General features: G+C 38.2%; 1 protein-coding gene across 4 annotated transcripts in view; it reads left to right on the top strand.

Moving 5' to 3' along the window:
• LOC140482332 (inactive dipeptidyl peptidase 10-like) overlaps nucleotides 1-22,267 on the top strand; it is a 1,704,473-nt gene that overhangs the window by 1,639,748 nt on the left and 42,458 nt on the right. For all 4 annotated transcript variants that reach the window (XM_072579621.1, XM_072579623.1, XM_072579624.1 and 1 more), the window contains exon 19: nucleotides 15,908-15,977. In XM_072579621.1, the coding sequence (XP_072435722.1) occupies nucleotides 15,908-15,977 (70 nt within the window). The remainder of the gene's footprint in view (nucleotides 1-15,907; nucleotides 15,978-22,267) is intronic.

Raw genomic sequence — 22,267 nt, 5'->3', positions numbered from 1 at the left:
GCAATTCAAGTCCAAATACAACAGGATTGAGACAACATCAAGGCTTAGGCTAACAAGTGGCAAGTAAATCCTGACCACACAAATACCAAGCAATGATCACTTTCAACAACAGAGAATCTAACCATCATCCCTTGACATTCAGTGATGTTACCAATGCAGCATTCTCCACTATCAACTGGATTTACCACTGACCAGAAACTGAACAAGATGAGCCATATAAATACTGTAACTACAAGAAAAATCAGAGGCTAGGACTACTGTGATGAGTAACGCACCGCCCAACTCCCCAAAGCTTGTCTTCCATCTACAAGATGTATGTCAAGAATGTGATGAAATACTCCCTCCTTGCCCGGATGAGTGCAGTCCCATCAACACAAAAGAAGCGTGACACCATTCAGGAAAAAGTAGCCTGCTTAATTGGCACTACATCCACAAGCATCCACTCCCTCTTTCACTAACTCTCAATAGCAGCAGAAGTGGCAGATGGACTTCAATTCAGGTAAATGCAAGGTGCGGCATTTTGGGAAAGCAAATCTTAGCAGGACTTTTACACTTAATGATAAGGTCCTAAGGAGTGTTGCTGAACAAAGAGACCTTGCAGTGCAGGTTCATAGCTTCTTGAAAGTAGAGTCACAGTTAGATAGGATAGTGAAGAAGGTGTTTGGTGTATATTAACTACAGGAGTTGGAAGGTCATGTTGCGACTCTACAGGATATTGGTTAGATTACTGTTGGAACATTGCATGCAATTCTGGTCTCCTTCCTTTCGGAAATATATTATGAAACTTGAAAGAGTTCAGAAAAGATTTACAAGGATGTTGCCAGGGTTGGAGGATTTGAGCTATAGGGAGAGGCTGAACAGGCTGGGGCTGTTTGCCCTGGAGCGTCGGAGGCTGAGGGCTGACCTTATAGAGGTTTACAAAATTATGAGGGGCATGGATAGGGTAAATAGGCAAAGTCTTTTCCCAGGGGTCGGGAGTCCAGAACTAAAGGGCTTGGATTTTGGTGAGGGGGAAAGATATAAAAGAGACCTAGGGGGCAACCTTGTCACACAGAGGGTGGTACGTGTATGGAATGAGCTGCCAGAGGGAGTGGTGTAGGCTGGTACAATTGCAACATTTAAGAGGCATTTGGATGGGTATATGAATAGGAAGGGTTTAGAGGGATATGGACCGGGTGCTGGTAGGTGGAACTAGATTGGGTTGGGATATCTGGTTGGCACAGATGGGTTGGACTGAAGGGTCTGTTTCCATGCTGTACATCTCTATGACACTCCAACCATTCACCAAAGGTCCTCAGACAGCATCTTCCAAAACCACGACCACTTCCACCTGGAAGGTGAAGAACAGCAGATAAATGGGAACACCACCACCTTCAAGTTCCCTTCCAATCCACTCACCATCCTGACTTGGAAATATATCATCACTCCTTCATTGTCACTGGGTCAAAATCCTGGAATTCCTTCACTAATTGTTGTAGTTACAGTATTTAAATGGTTCATCTAGTTCAGTTTCTGGTCAATGGTAAATCCAGTTGATAGTGAAGAATGCTGTATTGGTAACATCACTGAATGTCAAGGCTTTGTGGGTCAACCCACAGCAAATGGACTGCAACAGTTGAAAAAGGCAGCTCACCAGCACATTCTCAAGGGCAACCAAGGATGGGCAATAAACACTGGCCAGCCAGTGAAGTCCACATCCCAAAAGTGAGTTTTGAAAAAAAAACTGTGTTGCTAGATCTGTACAAAGTCTGTCCCATTTAGCATGGGGATATTGTCACACAACAGGATGGAGGTTATTCTCAATATGAAGATGGGACTTTGTCTCCAAAGGACTGTGTGGAGATCACTCTCACTGATCTATCATAAACAGATGCATCTGCAACTGGCAAATTGGTAAGGAGAGGTTCAAGTATGTCTTTTTCCTCCTGTTGGTGCCCTCACCACTGGGTGCAGACCCAGTTTAGCACCTATATCCTTTAGGGCCCAACCAGCTCTATTAGCGATGTTGCTGCTGAGCCATTCTTGCTTTTGGACATTAAAATCCACCACCCAAATTACGTTTTTCACCTTTGCCATCCTCAGCGCTTCCTTCAAGTGTTGTTTAACATGGTGGAGTACTTATTCGTCAGCAGAGAGATGACAGGTCATAGTAATCAGCAGGATTGATTCAATGAAATGCTTGAAAGGCGATATCAGAAGAAATTTGAGAGTCACCATATTGCTATGGGTCTGGAGTCACATTTTGGCCAAACCAGCTCCCCAGAACATGATCTGAATTTCTGTATTAAAAGATGTTTATAATGTGGGACATCAGTAGTAGAATTGTACTCCAGCATAATTGCAACCTCATGGTTTGCCATATCTCCCAAACAACCATTAACATCAAGCCAGGAGATCAAATCTAGTTCAATAGTGAGTGCAGGAGGGCATACCAGGAGCAGCACCCAAGCATACCTAAAAATGAAGAATCAACCTGATGAAGCTACCAAACAGGATGACTTGCATTTCAAACAGCATAAGTAGCAAGTGATAGGCAGAGCTAAGTGAGCCCACAACCAACAGATCAGACCTAAGCTCTACAGTCCTACAACATCCAGTTGTGAATGGTGGACAACAATTAAACACTGGCTCCACAAATATCCCCATTCTCAGAAGAGCCCAATGGACCAGTGCAAAAGATAAGATGCACTGCAGAAATTCACCAAAGATCCTAAGTTAACACCCTCTAAACCCATGATCACTTCTATTTAGAAAGACAAGGGCAGTGGATACACGGGAACACCACCACTTTCAGGTTCCGTTCCAAGCCACTGACCAACCAGACTTGGAAATATATCACCATTCCTTCACTGTAGTACTGTAGTTGGGTCAAAACCCCAGAACTCTCTCCTTGGTAGCACTGTAGATCTTCCCTACACAAAATGGACTGAAGTAGTTCAGGAATGCAGCTTTACCACCTCCACAAGAACAACTAGGAATGGGCAATAAATGCAGGCAGAATCAATAACACCCAAATCCCACCAAATAATAAATTGTTAACTTATGTAGAATGTTATAGTTTGACGGAAATAACAAATAATCATGACAGCTAACAGACCAGATTGTCTGCAACGAAAAGGTATAATGCTTAATTATGTTTGCAAGATGGATATGGTCACATATAACATTGAAAAAAGCTTCACTATGTTGTACCCTCTGTTATTTAAAAAAGGGAACAGAACAGCATCCTAAATGACACTGTTTCTTGAATGAAATGAACACTTTTTTGTCCCAAAACAAATTGCTGGCACCACACTTGGCACTTTTGTCATTCAAGAATGCCCCCATCTTTTGTCATTTGGCTTTTGATGCATATCTGAGTTTAGCTTCAAAGCTAATCTAGGAGAAGGCAAAGTCAAGAACTCTCAAAGTGTAGACTTTTGTAGAATTCTATTTATTGCATCTTAACACTATATACTGTGTAACATAATTTGAAAAATCAGGTTCTGATATCTTATTGTTACTTTTTTAAAAAAAGACTGGTCACCTACATCTGCTTCTCCCTTGATTCTAACTGAATTCTGCCTGCACTGAGCTGTTTAGCCCCATGACATCATTGTGAGGTCGTGTCAGGGTCTGAGAGACTTTACAAATACCCCTCCCAGGTTTTGTTTCCCCTCCCCCAACCCTGTCATAAACATTGATCTTTTATACATTCTTACTTGAGTAACTTAGATACCCTTTTTACAGTATTTATACACATTGATTCATCATTACCGGCAACAGGTGGATACAGAGTCAAATCAAGTGTAGAAACACTTGAGATAAAGTTGGTAAAGCTGGTGTTACCTAATCAGTGATTTAATCAATCTGTTGGCCTGATGTCCTGAATGGATATTACCTGCTGAAGGGTCTTAGGTTGATGTAACTGCAGGAATGAAAGGGCAAATTAAAAATTTTTCTTATCCTTCCTCTGAAACATCTGGATCAGGTGATGGTGATACTTCTCTGAGAAGAGTGGTGTGGTTCATCCATTTGTAATTGTTCCCTATTTAAAGAAACTTGTCCCATTGCTGTATTGACCTGTCCCTCAGGGTTTTGTACCAAAGCATGACCTACCAATCGACTTGGAAATGATTTGGTTCGATGCTAGTAATGCTCGAGACTGTAGCACATCTTAAAAATTGAGCTGTTTTCCTACAATAAGCACATAGTTACAGTAGGGCTGGAAAGTTTTGACTTTGCTAATATGGAGTCTTGGAAACACACCTTTGACAAAATACAGTAGCATTAGTGTGTTTAGGACTACAAGTTATCACGTATATATTTCTAAGAGGTCCATCTTCTCATGTTGCAGTATGAACTTTTGTTGTATATTGTTACTTGGTCACTTTTCTAAACTCTGTATCCACTGTATTTGGACTCTTCCTAAAATTCGACCCCCATTTCATTTATGAAATTGAGTGATTGATTTATCAAGAGATCAGTGAGAATTCTGTCGCAAATGAGCTTCATTTGGTATGTTTCCCTAGTTGCATGCTTCAGGAGTACATACAAATAATTAATGAAACTATTGACAGACTCTCTTGGAAGTTGGTATGAGCAACTGAAGTGTGATTTTGTCAGTGTCTAATTTGTTCTTGAAGTGAAATATTGATTTGAGGCTTTCAAATGTGATTTGTTTCTCATTGATCTTGTCAATGTAACACAATCTGACATTCTTTCCATGTAGTAGTGAGGTGTGCTAACTTGTTCTGCTTTTGATTTAGTGGTCAATGCTGAAGCTTTTTGAAATGTTAAGAACTGTACTTTCCACACTTGCCAACAAATGGATCTTATATCTGAAATTTCTCAGATGGAAAGATTGGTACCAGTGAGCACTGTTGATAGACACTTGAGTGTGTTGATCATTTTCTTAAAAATCACACAACACCAGGTTATAGTCCAACAGGTTTAATTGGAAGCACACTAGCTTTCGGAGCGACGCTCCTTCATCAGGTGATAGTGGAGGGCTCAATCCTAACACACAGAATTTATAGCAAAACTTTACAGTGTGATGTAACTGAAATTATACATTGAAAAATTGATTGTCTGTTAAGTATTTCATCTGTTTGAATGCCATGATTGTTTCACTTCTTTCATGTGTAAACCACAAAACCTTTTTTTAGGTTAGCTGTTAACAATGGTGATAGCTAGACAATATGAAGGTGTTGGCCCCCTGTGTTCTCTGTCTATGCCATGATGTTTAGATTGATTCTAATCTAAAAAGTGAGATACCAGAGTTCTACATGAATGCATGCAGTTTTTGAGCAAAGTACAAATTCACCCCACAAAATATATGTGTGCATGTGGGTCTTTGTGTGTGTGTCTGTCTGTCAGTCAGTCAATGGTGACCACCATTGCACTATACACACATACACATGGACACACATATACACAGATGCGCACACAGACACCCACACACACCCTTACAGACACACACACTCCCACACTCTCACATGTACCCCCTCACAGACTTAAGACACTCTACACTCACTACACACACTCATACACTTTCTCACACTTTCAACCCCCAACCCAGATATGTAAAACTCTGTTACCTCACTTTTTAGATTAGAATCAATCTAAACATCATGGCATAGACAGAGAACCCAGTGGGCCAACACCTTCAACATATTGTCTAGCTATCACCATTGTTAACAGCTAACCTGAGAATGCAACCTTTTAAAAAAGGTTTTGTGATTTACACATGAAAAAAGTGAAACTATCACTGTATTCTAACAGATGAAAGGCTTAACAGACAATCAATTTTTCAATGAATAATTTCAGTTACATCACACTGTAAATTTTTGCTATAAATTCTGTGTTACAATCGAGCCCTCCACTATCACCTGATGAAGGAGCGTTGCTCCGAAAGCTAGTGTGCTTCCAATTAAACCTGTTGGACTATAACCTGGTGTTGTGTGATTTTTAACTTTATACACCCCAGTCCAACACCAGCATCTCCAAATCATGATCATTTTCTTGGTTTTAAAGGTGATTCTTAGGATTTGGGTAATCTTATATTGCACTCAAATTGTTATTGTGTGGTATTCTTTGTTGCTTATAGTCGTAAAAATTGTTGTTGTAATACTAAAACTGCAAACAGCTCGAGTTTCTGCTGTTTTAAATACTGTTTTCTGTGTAAGGTTTGGTTTGCTTCACCAAAATGCCATCTGCACAGAAATAAATGATGAGTGAATGAATGAATGAATCTTTTTCCTAGCTGGTTGAACTATTTTCAATGGTCTGTCAGTATAAGCTTTCTCAAAATGGCATCAATCAATAAGATTCTGTTTTTATTTTTGGCTGCATCAAAGATGCTGCTGTCATGTCGTTCATGCTAAGGTTTTTCTGTAGTTGACATTTCCATGCTAAATTTGACAGATCAGATTCACACTCTTTGTTGCAATTTTAAACAAATAACCACAGTAAAATTTTGAAATTACTAAATAAGGCTTGTCTTTCTCAGGCAAAGCATCAAAATAATTAAGATTTAATTAATTTCACTGAAATGGCACTGAAACATTGAATTTAAAATTCTTCCTCTGATTTGTTTTCAATTGATCATTGTACCTTAAGCTTATTATTGAAGAAATTTCTTAACTTGCTTTTTTGACACATTTTTCATCAAGTGCTCAGGCTGCTAAATGGCTGTTGAGTTCATAACTCTGTTTCCCAAGGTCTTTTTTAAAGACTTTCATTGAAAGGTTTGAATCTACTCTGGTTGTCTGGTATTCAACCTCTTTTCTGGATTGCTTGATTTGGATTTATCCCATTGGCTACTGGTGGCTTTTATTGAATTCATTTTTATTTCCCTTACAGTTTTGTTTGCTGTAAAGAAAAAGCTTTCATTGATTGACAGTTGCTTTGGTGGATTCTCTGCAGAAGTCTTCTGTTCAGAGATTCTTCCTTTAGAGAGAAGGTTTATGACCTTCCTGTCTGTTCATTGGACTTGAGGCTTTACTGATGGCTTCTTTTGGAAAAGTGATTTTTCTGAGATTCTTTCTTCTCCAGATGATTTTGTGTCTGTTTCCAGTTATTCACAACAACCCTGATTTTATAGGTACTGGATCCCATCACTATTTTTCATCATATAGTTTTCAAGTAAAACCTGTGTTTAGCTTCAAGACTGATCTAAGAGAAGGCAAAGTCAAGAACTCACTTAAAATGTAGACTTTCATACAATTATATTTATTGCATGTTAATGGTGGCTCAGTGGTTAGGACTGCTGCCTCACAGCACCAGGGACCTGGATTTGATTCCAGCCTCGGATGACTGTGTGAAGTTTGCACATTTTCCCCGTGCCTGGGTGGATTTCCTCTGGGTTCTCCAATTTCCTCCCACACTCCAATGTTGTGCAGATTAGGTGGTTTGGCCACGTTAAATTGCCCATATTATCCAGGGGTGTGCTAGTTAGGTGGATTACCCATGGTAAATGCAGGATTACAGGGCTGGGGTGAGTCTGGGTAGGATGCTCTTTGGAGGGGTGGTGTGGGTTAAATGGCCTGCTCCCACACTGCAGGGATTCTATGATATAGGGATTCTATGAACATTATATACAATATTCCCTAATCTGAACGACCAGGTTCTGATCTTATTGTTGCATTTTTTAAATGTTTGACATCCATATCTCCATCATCCTTGATTCTAATTGAATTCTGTCCCTACTGAGCTATTTCTGCTCTGTAGCAAGCAGCTCTATGACATCATTATAAGATTGCTCCAGGATCTTACTACCCTGCACAACAGTCCACACAACATTAAATCACAAGCTACATTCCCCCACCACTATAGGGATTTGTTCGAACATTCTTGGTCAATCTGTTTCCATAATGCACTATTTGAAATGTAGAATTCACCATTACCTTGGGGACAATGCTAATATGTGAATATATTCATAAAATTTTTAGTAAAAAATTGTTACAGTCACACTGTAGTCACATCAGTTTATGCCAAATCTGTTTTCACCACAGTTGACTCCACCTTCTCCCATGAAAGACTCTTGCTTTTACCTTTCAACACAGAAGTGAAACTTGTCAGATTTACATTCTCTGTCCTTTCACATGGCATAGGAAAATCATATCTTTGCTTCTGCAAATTTTTGTAATTTTTCAAACATCTGGGAAAAATAATAACAAAGGCTCAAATTGGATCCTTGCAGGATTGCCTTCCTCATTAATTTTCAATTAACATTGACTCATTAAGAGTTTTGTTGAAGGAACAGAGAGGATGCTGATAATGATTTTCTACTTAGTTTCTTAATTTCCTGATTCAACAGTGAATAGTTCAACTGTCTGAAGGTGAGCAGGCACTGGCAGGCTCCTCTCTACCTGCTTGGATCTGTGTGCAATCAAAAACCACTCTCCAAAAGAATTCTTTCCTTTCTACCACCCCCTTTTGCCTTTGATGTTGAAGCACCTATTCAGTTACTTACCATTTACTATTGCTCCTCTCCAGCTGGAAGGTCTCCGAGGTAGTTTCCAAGGTTGCTAGCCCATTCCTAATTGGGCAGGAAATTTGTTTCCTGGTCAATTTAGTGGGTGCCTCCACAAAAACTTCAACACTGACAGTTTCTCCAGAGACAGGTTCAGTCCCAGCACTTGTTTCACATCCATAAGTTAAAATGCGTCGTGCAATTCTACGGAGATAATATTGTTATATACAAATTCAAATTACCAAAAATGCCCATTTTCATTAGCTTTTAAATATTATTCCAAGTTATGAGTTGTACTGGAAAACTGTAATGTATAATTTGATCTCTCAACTGTGTCCACCTGTTTAGATGGATATATGTTTAAACATACAATGATATCTGACAGGAATTATTCAGAATTGAATTGTCTAAAATTAATTGAAAATACATGTTTCCAATATTACATCCAGTGACCACTAATATACTTTTCCAGTCATACAGAGAGGTTTCCTTAAGTGCATTATTAGTGCCAAAATCAAAAATCCATTTGTAGTGGTATAGTCTTTTGAGTCTGTTGCAAAAAGGAGACTAGCAAAAGCCTTCTATTCATTACTTTCTTACCAGGAATTTAGCTTTATCATGATTTTATATTTTCATTCAAAATCATGAATAATACATTCAGTTTTCTGGGAAATATCGTAGTTCACTATAATTTAAGCTTTATAGTCCACAAATATACAAAGTTAAATAACCCTTCGTCTGAATATTGCCATTTCCTCCAAAACAAGGGAATTTAGCAGATGAATTATATAGTTTCACGTCTGTACTAATTCCATACTTTGACAATTAGCCAATTGTAATTTACAAACAGATAGTAAAAGGTGGATGAGTAAACAAACATCTCACCCCATCAAATCCTTTGATAGGCAGTAATCTATAATTGCCGTAGACATCTGTTGTTCTTACTGCACCATTTTTTTTGACATGCAATTGCAAATTCAGTTGTATTTATGTTTCAGTGCATCCATAAAATAATTTATGGGAGAGACTTCTCAGTGTAACTACATTTTATTTAAAAAGCAATATTAAATGTGGAGCTCAGTGACGACCAACAAACCAAAAGCAGGATAGTGTTTCTCTGTACAACATATGTCATAATTTCACTACTCGGGGTGGGAAGGCTTACAAAATGACAAATGGCAACAATAATAAGATCTGTAAATAACAAATAATATTTGATATTAAGCCAAATAAGTTTGGAAACCCTATTATGTGCATTCCTAGTATGTTCAAAATATTAGGAGAAAGCTCTTCCTGATGAAGGGCTTATGCCCAAAACGTTGATTCTCCTGCTCCTCAGATGCTGCCTGACCTGCTGTGCTTTTCCAGCAACTCACTCTCAACTCTGTTCAAAATATTAGCCGAAGAACTAAACCACAATCATTTGCTGACAACATATAAACACACACTAGGTATTAGGAACCGGATGAGACCATTCAGCCCCTCCAGATTCACCATTCAATAAGATCATGGATGATCTGTTATGCTTCAACTCTATACTCCTTCCTTTCCCCAATAGAGATTGACTCTCCTGTTTATCAATTATCTATCTATGCCTGCATTAAAACTATTCAATATGCTGCCTTTTCTGCCTGAAGAGGAGAATGGACCGTCTGAAAAAAGGGTCTCTCTGAAATGGGAGGCCCCTTATTCCAGTCTTTCCCACAAGGTGATACATCCTCTCAGCATCCATCCTATCATGTTCCCTCAGGATCTTACATATCTTAAAAAAGATCACCTCATTCTTCTAAAATCCACTGAATATGGACCACACCTGTAAGACTTTTCCTTATAAGAAAATTCATTCACCCCAAATAACAATCGAATGAATGACCTCTGAATTGCTTCTAATGCATTAACATCATTTTCTTAATTAAAGAGCTCAAAATTGTGCACAGTACTCCAGACACGGCCTGACCAACACACTACACTATTGTATAAGGATAATGGGTCTCAAAGAGTCAATGTGCATGTAACATCAGCTACATCCATTCTACTGATGTCACACTGAATCTCTGGTGTAGACACAAAGTTCCACTCCAGCTTTCAGATGTATCTGTACCAGCTTCCAACAGTTTGAGTAATTATGCCTGATGAAGTGAAGTTGCAATTATTGCTATAATGCAATAAACATTAGGGAAATACAAACAAGAGCAACTATGGAACCAGTAGAAAAACGTGCTCTGCACTTTAAAGGCAAAACTTCATTCAGAAACTGGTAAAAAATACTCAGGCAAGAGTGTGGGCTAAGAAAAGAGAGAAAAAAGCTTGTCATTCATTCTTGGAAAATTCAGAGTTCTTGGCAAAGGAGGCTTTAAACAGAGAAATTAAGGCTCCAGGAGGAAAAATTAGAGATCTCCAAAGGAGAGAATTTTGGGGGAAATTGTGCAAATACTGGAAAGAAAAAGCAAGGGAGTATGCAAGACAATTCTCATTTCTCACAACAAGCATTGTCAGCATAGGCTCTGCAAGGGACAGTGAAAAGGCCAAAGATACTTTGGCCAAGGCTACTGAAACAGGAAAGCTTCAAAATTTAAACTAAAAAGCACATTTGAAGAAACTCCCTTGCAGAAGAAAAAATAGCAGTAGAAATCCAAGAATTATAAAGGTCTGGGAGTTAATTAATTTTCAATTTTAATGGAAATATTTATAAATTTTCAGAGCCAGAGAACTTTACTTGAAAATTTATGCAGAAAATGTGCTTGGGTAGTTTAAGATTGTGAAAGGCAGGAAAACTTCATTTACCCAGCAAGAAGCCGCAAAACAGGAAAATGGTTTTGCCTGAAACGTCGATTTTGAAGCTACTTGGATGCTGCCTGAACTGCTGTGCTCTTCCAGCACCACTAATCCAGAATCTGGTTTCCAGCATCTGCAGTCATTGTTTTTACCTTGTTGTAGGAAAACACTAGTCTCCATTTTAATCATTACGAAAGGTGGGAAAACTCCAAAAATAAGGTGGGGAAGCCTAGTAAGCAGTAAATAAATATGGTATTAAAATAATTAGTTTTAAAATGTTTGAAAACAATAACTTACTATGGAACATGCAATAATGCAGAGTTTTATTGAAGAATTCATATAACTTATAAAGGTTTGCAAATATACTACAGAGTCTAACAACCTCTACAGAATTCAGTTTAAAGCAATTTTAGTGAATGCAAACTTAAAGAAAAACAGATTTAAGGCAGTATTGAAATGATAAACCTTTAATATAGTAATAGTTTATCAATAACTACAGAAATAGAAAAATGATATAATATTTCTTAGCATACTTAAGCTCAAATAAAAGGGCTACACAAAACAGAGTATTAGACTTTATGGAGTTGACATTTCTTAAGATAGCCAAAATGAAACATTAAGTGCAAATATCTCAGTAACTGAGTTGCAGAAAAGAGGATTTTACACATGCAAACAAATTAAAATGGTATAGTATTTGTGGAGGGAAATCAGAATTAACCATTTCGACCCAAAACATTAACTCTGATTTCTCTCCAGAGATGCTGTCAGACCTGCTGAACGTTTCCAGCAATTTCTGTTTTTTGTTTCTGATTTCCAGTATCTGCAGTTCTTTTGATTTTTACAGTGGTACAGTAATTTGGGCTGGCATTAATTGGAGTTTTGGAGAATGGGAGGAGAGCCTATTGAAATATAGACGATTCATAGGGTGCTTAACAGGATAAGATGCAGAGAAGTTGTCTCTCCTTGAGGCAGAATCTTGGACCAGAGCGCACAATCTCAGAAAAGATTGTCACACATTTAAGACAAAGATGAGGAGGATCCAGTTTCTCTCTCAGAGAGTAGTGAACCTTTACCACAGAAGGCTGGTTGCTAAAGATTAAGACTTTTAAACAATAAGGGAATCAAGCTTTATGGGGAAAAAGCAGAAAAGTAAAGTTGAGGATCATCGGATCAAGCATAATCTCATTTGAATAGTGAAGAGGACTTGATGGGAAAATGGCCTACTTCTGCTTCTACATCCGATAGTCATATCTCTTTTAGACAAGAAAGTTTAAAGCTTGATAGAGAAAGTTGGTGAAACCAAATGATCCAGGATTCACTGAACTTGTTTATATAAATTCCAATTGAATTTAAGTTTGATACCCATGCCCACAGCACAATCCTAACATTTCAGATACCATGCCTGAAGAAACAGAAGTAGACTGTGTTGTATAGTTGAGATATCTGGAAAATAGGAATGCTACAAGTCACATTGTAACATTGAGAGAGTTGAAAATATTTACATTGCTCGCAATCAGGCAATTTCACTTTTGAGCCTGCATGCATGGAACTGCTATTTTCAACTTCCTTACAAAATTACACTGAGTTTGAATTACTCCCTGAGTAAACTGATCCAGAAGCAAACTGTTGCTGATCAACCAGTCAAGATTCATTAGATTTCTTAAACTCATAGTGGAACCCAGAAAGAGTGTTGTGATTGTCATTGAAGAAATGTTTTAAATGCCCAAGAAGTAACAATGGCTAAAACAGGCTGCATCAAATTTGACAAGAATAAAATTCTGACCAACAATGTGCTACCATTCACCATTATTGCATTGAAAGACCACAAGTCCCATGATTTGACTGAGAACACATACTCCAAGCATGGAGAACACTTCACAATCATGGACCATTTACTAACACATGGCAAAAAACATACTCCATTTTCCCTTCAGGAAACCATATTGGAAAGAATGCACAAGAAACACTTGGCTATTGCGAGGCATATAGCCATGACTTAGTCAGCTGTGGTTGGCCAAAGATCTCAAAAAAGATATTAATGATCTCCCATATCATTGTGAAATCTACAAGATTGTCCAGACTGAAAATGCTCCTGTCTTCACTGAAGACAAAGCAGAAGTTAAAACCCAGGAAAACCTGTAAGAGAGAATGGGGATATTAAGAACAAGACTAAGCAGCACAATCTATTTTAAGCCTATTTAGGAATATTTTACTGATCATCTCCAAATAACAGAACAGGCAATACCAGTGACAGAGATGGTTCTGAATGAGCATCAATCTTCCAGGAGGACAAGTGAGAGTTTGAGAAGTTTTCCCTCACCAGTCAAACAACAACAATAGCAACTAAAGTCATCCAGTTTACACAACAATCCAAGGGAGTCAGATCATTGCCGACACATACAAAACATGGTGAACAAGGAGAAATTGCCTGCTCTAAATACTGAGCATAATGCAAAACAGATGCATTTCCAATTCAACGGATATTGCCTGGTCAAGAAATTCATGATACGGCATGGAAGAAAGTATTTGCTTCAACCATACAGCCTGCTTCCAGAATGGACTCTGACCAGATTAAAATTCAGCAGATGATGTCATGGGGCAACTACCTGAGTTATCACCTCGAAGTTTCTCAGTGAGGGAAATTCAGAAAGTAAAGGGACTTCCAGACCAATATCAAGGTCTACAAAGAGTGACATCCTTTGTGAAGGATATCAGAGAGCTAAAAAATCCTCTAGCAGAAAATGTTCCCCAGTACCACATAGTGTAAAAGCAATAATTACTTCAAGGCCCCAGCAGTTGTCATCTAGGAACAAAAGTAGGCAAATCAGCCCATTCAGTCTACTCCACCAGTCATTTCAATTATGACTGAGTAAACACTTCAATGATCTTTATGGATACTTTCCACAGTGGCTTTAAGCCATGAATAATCAAAAATTTATCAACTCCTACTCTAAATATTCGCAAAAGCTGAGCTTTTCCCAGCCCTCTGGCCAGAGATTTACAAGGATTCACAACCTTCAGAGTGAAAATAGATCCTCCTCTCCCCCTTTATATATTGTGCCCCCGGCTCTAGACTCCCCATCCAAGGAAACTATTTTACTTGCAGTTATCCTGTCTACTTCAAAGTAATTCGTAGGTTCAATAAAATCACTTTACTCTTAAAAACTGCACAGAATGCAGCACCAGTTTGTTCAATTTCACTTCATTGGAGAAAATACCACATACACAACTGTAACAAAACATACCTATATCCTCTTCCCTTTTAACTAAACAACAAAATTTCATATACTTTGCTGATCATTTGTTGCACCTACATAAGACCCTTTGTGATCTATGTACCAGAACACCCAGATCCTCCTGTAGATCTATAATCTCTTTCCATTTAAATGCTTTGGAAAGATCCCAAAAGGATTATGGATCACGAATCTGATTTACGTATGAAAGAAGTGAAACTATCATGGTCATTCTAACAGATGAGAGACTTAACAAACAGTCAAGGTATTTTTCAATGTATAATTTCAGTTACATCACACTGTAAACTTTTGCTATAAATTCTGTCTTATAATTATGTACTCCACAACCACCTGAAGGAGCAGCGCTCTGAAAGCTAGTGCTTCCAATTAAACCTGTTGGACTATAACCTGGTGTTGTGTGATTTTTAATGTTTAAATACTGCTTTTCTATATTTCCTGCCAAATTCGACAAGTTGACATTTTCTAATATTATTTTCCATCTCCCAAATTTTTGCCCATTCACTTATCTTTGCAGTTTCTTTATGTCCTCTTCACAACTCTCTTTCCTACCTTTGTTTTATCAGCAGATTAAACAACCATGGAAGTTTATTTGTATATAATCTACAGACATTAGAGATCCTAACACCAAGCTCTGATGTCATTCATCACATTCTGTCAATGTGAAAACAACTAATGTATGCCTGCACTCTCTGCTTCCTGTGAGCCAACCAGTCCATAGTCCATGTCCATGCTAATATCTTGTTCTCTTAATGTGCCACCTTGTCAAATGGCTTCCAAAAATCTAAGTACAGTATGTATCATTATCTATGTTTCTTTTTACTTTCTAAAGTAAACTAAGAAATTAAACAAATAGGATTTCCTTTTTACAAAACCATGTTGACTCTACCTGATTGCATGAAGATAATCAAAATGTCTACTATAAACTCCTTAATAATTCCAGCATTTTTCCTTTGACAAATGTGAGGATAGTTTGCCTGTAATTTCCTGCTTTCTGTCTCTCTCCTTTATTAAATAGAGGAGTTAATTTTGCTATTTGCCAAATCAGCCAAGTAAATGAACTATAGATAACAGAAAACACAAAAGGATTTTTTTTTCCCTGAACTAAATAGGAAACATTTTTCCTGTTTTCTTAATAACAGAAATCTGATTAATGTGACCTCAGCAATAGATAGCTCACACTTAATTTTAATTCATCACAACAGGGGAAAGTCATGGAAGAAAATTGTGATGATTATATGGTTCCTTTATATTGAATTGCCACTATCAAATTGACGCATTTTTAACAATTGGCAAGCTACGTACATAATGAAAAAAAAACCTTTCAGATTCAATGAATATTCGTAAAACAGAAGTGTGTTTTTCTTTCTGTGTGTAATTTCCTTCAACAATAACTCTGAACACAGCTTGTATCTTTTGTTCTCAGAGCTCACTCTGCAGTTGCTGTATCCTGAGGGCTTTGATGAAAACAATCAATATCCTGTTCTACTGGTTGTGTAAGTAATTCTGTTATTTAACATTCAAAATTGCAGCTGACAAATTAATTATATCCAGTGCAATTTTACCACTATCTGAGGCGGGGGCGAGGGAGAAGGGGAGTGGATGTTGCCTTCAAATTAAGTGGCCAATTAATACCTAATTAAAGAGCCTCATCAAATGACCATGGAGATTGAACCCGCAGTAGAAAAGCCCCCTCAAAAAATCCTGTGCCTCTCCCTACTGGAGAGCTTTTGATTGACAACTCACCAAGACTACTTTATCAGCACCTTCCCCAACCTATGCCCTTGAATACTTAGAAGATGAATAGATGCTTGGGAAAACCATCATCTACAAGTTCCCCTTTAAACAACACAACATCCTGACTTAGAACTATATCATCCCTTCACTGTCAGGGCTTAACATCCTGGGACTCACTTCTTAACAGCACTGAGGGTGTATTCTCACCATGTTGACTTCAGTGGTTCCAGAAGGCAACTCATCACCACCTTCTCAATGACAACTAGAGACAGGCAACAGATGACAGTGATACTTGCAGCCCACAAAGAAAAAGTTCTCTAAGGCAAGATTTTCTGTTGCTAAGGGGCAGAAGTCCCATGTCAAGTCATTGAATGGCCATTTGATAATTAACCATCTTTTGAGTGATATTTGTGACGCACATTTCCCCTTTCTCAGTGACTGTTTAGATCTGGCACTGAGTCAAAGATGTCTCCAAGTATCCAGCAGCAGTGGCGTCAATAAGCAGATAGGCAGTGGATTAATGATCACCACCTTCTCAAAGACAAATAAGGATGGGTAATAAATACTGGCCTGATCAGTGATGCTCTCATTCCACAGAAGCATTTTTTTTTTAAAAATGCTCTGTAAAGGTGAAACTTTCTGTTGTTGTGTAGAACTCCAACATCAAGCTATGCGGAACTCCAATATTAAGCTATGCCACAGCCATTAGATCATTAAAATGTCTGCATGGTGATGTCTATAATGTGGATTTTGCTTTGATGAATGACTAAATATGACACTAAGTCAAAGAAATATCCAGGTGTCCAGCAACAATGTTGTCCACAGGCAGATAAACAGAGAATCACAGTGGACTATTTTCAGAGACATCAAACCAGAAAGTTAAATACATTTCATTTCCTTCACTTGTAATGTTACTTCTAAATATTGAAATAAATGGTTAAGATTAGATTAAGATGGAACCTATACTAGGATAAACAAATATTTTAAAACATTTTAAACAGATGATTACATGTAGTAATGTTGTAACATAATGGAGTAATTTATTATTCTAGGATTATGAAATCTATTACAACACACCAGTGAATATTTAACAATAATTAGGAAATTATTTAAAACCCAGTAAAAGTGTTTCTACAAGGTATGAACTTTCAAGAGCTATTACAGCATGACTGATGGTTTTATCATGGAAGTTTTCATCAGCTTAAAGTTAAAAATCACACAACACCAGGTTATAGTCCAACAGGTTTAATTGGAAGCACACTAGCTTTCGGAGCGTCGCTCCTTCATCAGGTGATAGTGGAGGGCTCAATCCAAACACACAGAATTTATAGCAAAAATTTACAGTGTGATGTAACTGAAATTATACATTGAAAAATTGATTGTCTGTTAAATATTTCATCTGTTTGAATGCCATGATTGCTTCACTTCTTTCATGTGTAAACCACAAAACCTTTTTTAAAAGGTTGCATTCTCAGGTTAGCTGTTAACAATGGTGATAGCTAGACAATATGTTGAAGGTGTTAGTCCCCCTGTGTTGTCTGTCTATGCCATGATGTTTAGATTGATTCTAATCTAAAAAGTGAGATAACGGAGTTTTACATTAATTCATGCAGTTTTTGAGCAAAGTACAAATTCACCCCACAAAATGTGTGTGTGTGTGTCTGTCTGTCTGTCTGTCCATCTGTCTGTCAATGGTGACCACCATTGCACTATACACACATACACATGGACACACATATACACAGATGCGCACACAGACACCCACACACACCCTTACAGACACACACACTCCCACACTCTCACATGTACCCCCTCACAGACTTAAGACACTCTACACTCACTACACACACACTCATACATTTTCTCACACTTTCAACCCCCAACCCAGACATGTAAAACTCCATTGTTGTGTGATTTTTAACTTTGCAAACCCCAGTCCTACACCAGTATCTCCAAATCATGACTTCATCAGTTTAATGTTGATTGGGGATTGCACCATGTGGGGAACTCAACAGCATCCTCTGGTATAACATTCTATAGACTCACAAAGGTGCTGTACATTTCAGTGGAAAAACACTGCTGAATGTTGCTTCTCTGCAATTATCATTGCAACTCTGAATCCAATCTGTTTTGCTAAGCTGATACACTATTTCTTGCCTTGTTCATGCAGGTCTTTGGTGATTGCAAAGGCAGTGTTTGCACATCACTGATCACAAAAGCCAAGGGCATTGTGTTAATTAAAATAGTCAATAAATCAAAATATTATCACAAAGATGAACTTGTATAGCATTTGGTGGGGAATGATGGAGTAGTGGTCATGTTACTACATGAGTGATGCAGAAACAAAGATCAGTACTTTGAAGACACAAGTTCATATCTTACCACAACAGCCTGTGGACTTTAAATATATTTACTAAATAAATTCAATTAATTAATAAATCTTCAATGAAATACTAGTTAAGTAATATTTGCAAAATTGCTAAATTGTTGTAAATACTGACCTGCCTCATTAATGTCTGTCATTGGAGTAACTCTCTGTCCTTAACCAATTGGCCCTACATGTGGCTGCAGATACACAGCAACAGTTAGACTTGGCTACCCACTGAAATAACCTCATAAATTCATCAGTTTAAAAGGAATTAGAGATGACCAATAAATGCTGGCTTTGTCTGCAATACTCACTTCCCAAGAATGAATACAAGATACTGCTGTTGCAAGAGCCACTTTATACTGCCACTGATATGCATAGAGTAAAATACTCTCAGATTGGTACAGGATTTTGGATTCTAACTTGGGTTTCTGCTATCTCAAAATGCATCATTTATTTTGATAGCATTACACTTATATCAAACTCCATTCAATTCAGTGTAGCAGGTTTTTGCCAATGCAACTAGCTGTTTTCACATTCAATATCGTTTTTTTCTTAACATTAGGTAAAATTGTTTGTAATTTTCAGTTAATTTCTGATCTTAGTCAATGATAAACTCAAGTAACTTTCTGTAGTTACAGATTCACATCAAGTGGTGAGTTTTTTTTTCTCCATTGGTGCCCAGATGTAATTGAAATACTATAATTGAATTATTATACAAACATATGGTATAGAAAGGTTTCCTGTCAAAGTAAAAGTGCAGTGGTGATTTGATGCTGTGTTAAAATGAAGAAGAATACAAGGTGAAGAGGAAAAACTAGCAATACAAAGGTACAAGTGAACTGTGACTCACAGCAAGTGCTCACCATGTATCAGCTAACTTTCAACAGTCCATTAACTGGATGCAGTGAAGAAAAAGGATTTGAAGCACCTTGAAATTTCCAAGGAGTCTATGACTAAATAGACTGCAGTACGTAATGCCAAGTGGAAAAAAAGAACCTGCAATATAACTGCATCTTTCACAACTTCAGGTTGCTCCAAAGACCTTCTCAACCAGTTAAGTATTTTTGAGTGCAGTTACTGTTAAAATGAAAAGAAGTGGGAAAGTAAATTTGCAAACAAGGTTACAAAAACCATAATGAGATATTGATTTGACAGTCCATGTTTTTCAGTGATTCCTGGTTGAGGGATAAATATTATCTAGGGCACTCAGAAGAACTCTGCTGCTCTTCTTCAAAACAATAATAAGTGGTCTTTTACATTCACCTAAGACAGCAAATGTGTCCTAAACTTATAGTTTAGGATTTAAAACACAATACTTCTGACTGCTACACTCCTTTAGTACCACAGTACCTATATTTTGTTCAAAATTCTGGAGTAGAATTTGGAACTACAGTCTCTAACTGGAAGACATGAGTACCATCACTGAGTGCCCCAGCTGACATAAATAAAGGAGGATAGTAAAAGTTTTTTTTGGTATGTGAAAGGCAAAAAAAAGGTTAAGACGAAAATTGGGCCCTTGAAGACAGAAACAGGGGAATATATTACGGGGAACAAAGAAATGGCAGAAGATTTGAATTGGTACTTCAGATCTGTGTTCACTGGGGAAGACACAAGCAACCTCGCTGAGGTAACAGTGGCTGAAGGGCCTGAACTGAAGGGAATTTATATTTGCCAGGAATTGGTGTTGGAGAGACTGTTAGGTCTGAACGTTGATAAGTCCCCGGGGCCTGAAGGTCTACATCCCAGGGTACTGAAGGAGGTGGCTCAAGAAATCGTGGATACGTTGGTTATTATTTTCCAGAGTTCGATTGATTCAGGATCAGTTCCTGCGGATTGGAGGGTGGCTAATGTTATACCACTTTTCAAGAAAGGTGGGAGAGAAAAGCAGGAAATTATAGACTAGTTAATCTGACCTCAGTGGTGGGAAAGATGCTGGAGTCTATTATAAAGGATGAAATTACGACACATCTGGATAGTAGTAAAAGGATAGGTCAGAGTCAGCATGGATTTATGAAGGGGAAATCATGCTTGACTAGTCTTCTGGAATTCTTTGAATATGTAACTCTGAAGATGGACGAGGGAGATCCAGAAGATGTAGTGTACCTGGACTTTCAGAAAGCTTTTGCTAAAGTCCCACAAAGGAGGTTAGTGAGCAAAATTAGGGCGATTGGTATTGGGGGCAAAGTACTAACTTGAATTGAAAGTTGGTTGGCTGATAGGAAACAAAGAGTAGTGATAAATGGCTCCATTTCGGAATGGCAGGCAGTGACCAGTGGGGTACCGCAGGGATCAGTACTGGGACCGCAGCTTTTTACAATATATGTTAATGATATAGAAGATGGTATTAGTAATAACATTAGCAAATTTGTTGGTGATACTAAGCTGGGTGGCAGGGTGAAATGTGAGGAGGATGTTAGGAGATTACAGGGTGACCTGGACAGGTTAGGTGAGTGGTCAGATGCATGGCAGATGCAGTTTAATGTGGATAAATATATGGTTATCCACTTTAGTGGCAAGAACAGGAAGGCAGATTACTACCTAAATGGAATCAATTTAGGTAAATGGGCAGTACAAAGAGATCTGGGTGTTCTTGTACACCAGTCAATAAAGGTAAGCATGCAGATGCAGCAGGTAGTGAAGAAGGCTAATAGCATGCTGGCCTTCATAACAAGAGGGATTGAGTATAGAAGCAAAGAGGTTCTTCTGCAGCTGTACAGGGCCCTGGTTAGACCAACCTGGAGTACTGTGTGCAGTTCTGGTCTCCAAATTTGAGGAAAGACATTCTGGCTATTGAGGGAGTACAGCGTAGATTCACGAGGTCAATTCATGGAATGGCAGGATTACCTTACACTGAAAGACTAGAGCGACTGGGCTTGTATACCCTTGAGTTTAGAAGACTGAGAGGGGAATCTGATTGAGATGAACCAGAGGACACAGCTTAAAAATATGGGGTAGACCATTTAGGACAGAGATGAGGAGAAACTTCTTCACCCGGAGAGTGGTGGCTGTGTGGAATACTCTGCCCTAGAGGGCAGAGCATTCTCTGGATTCATTTAAGAAAGAGTTGGTTAGAGCTCTCAAGGATTGTGGAATCAAGGGTTATGGAGATAAGGTAGGAACAGGATACTGATTAAGGATGATCAGCCATGATCATATTGAATGGTGGTGCAGGCTCGAAGGGCAGAATGGCCTACTCCTGCACTTATTGTCTATTGTCTATTACCTTGCAATGATGCTGAATTTTTCTCCCACTGGTGAAAGCTAAAATTTATCCCAGGATAAATAGTTTTTGGTATTAGTTAGCCAGCTGCTCCCTCTCTCCAGAAGGTCACCTGATCCATCTCAACGGTCAAACTTGATTGACATTCCTCTGAAAAATTGCATTTACCTGAGCTACCCTCAGGCCTGAACAGTATTGGGTGACTTAGAGGACAACTTGGCCAGCAGAAAGGTACACCTGGGCTCAGAAATGGGAGAAAGATGGTTGCCAAGAATATGACAGGTTGGTGGAGTAACTGGGATGCAGTGCTGGAGAGACCTCAGAATGACAGTGGGCCAAGTTCTTCTTGTAGAGTTGAGAGATTCCCCAGTCCACAAAAGAGGTGTTTTATATCTAGTCTTTAAGGAACTATTTCTTTTGGCCTGTAGATCTGTATGATCTGACATTAATACAAGATT

Source organism: Chiloscyllium punctatum, chromosome 10 (genome assembly GCF_047496795.1).
Source record: "Chiloscyllium punctatum isolate Juve2018m chromosome 10, sChiPun1.3, whole genome shotgun sequence".
Classification (NCBI taxonomy): Eukaryota; Metazoa; Chordata; class Chondrichthyes; order Orectolobiformes; family Hemiscylliidae; genus Chiloscyllium; species Chiloscyllium punctatum.
The sequence above is the reverse complement of the archived record's forward strand: the minus strand, read 5'-3'. Positions and strand labels throughout refer to the sequence as shown.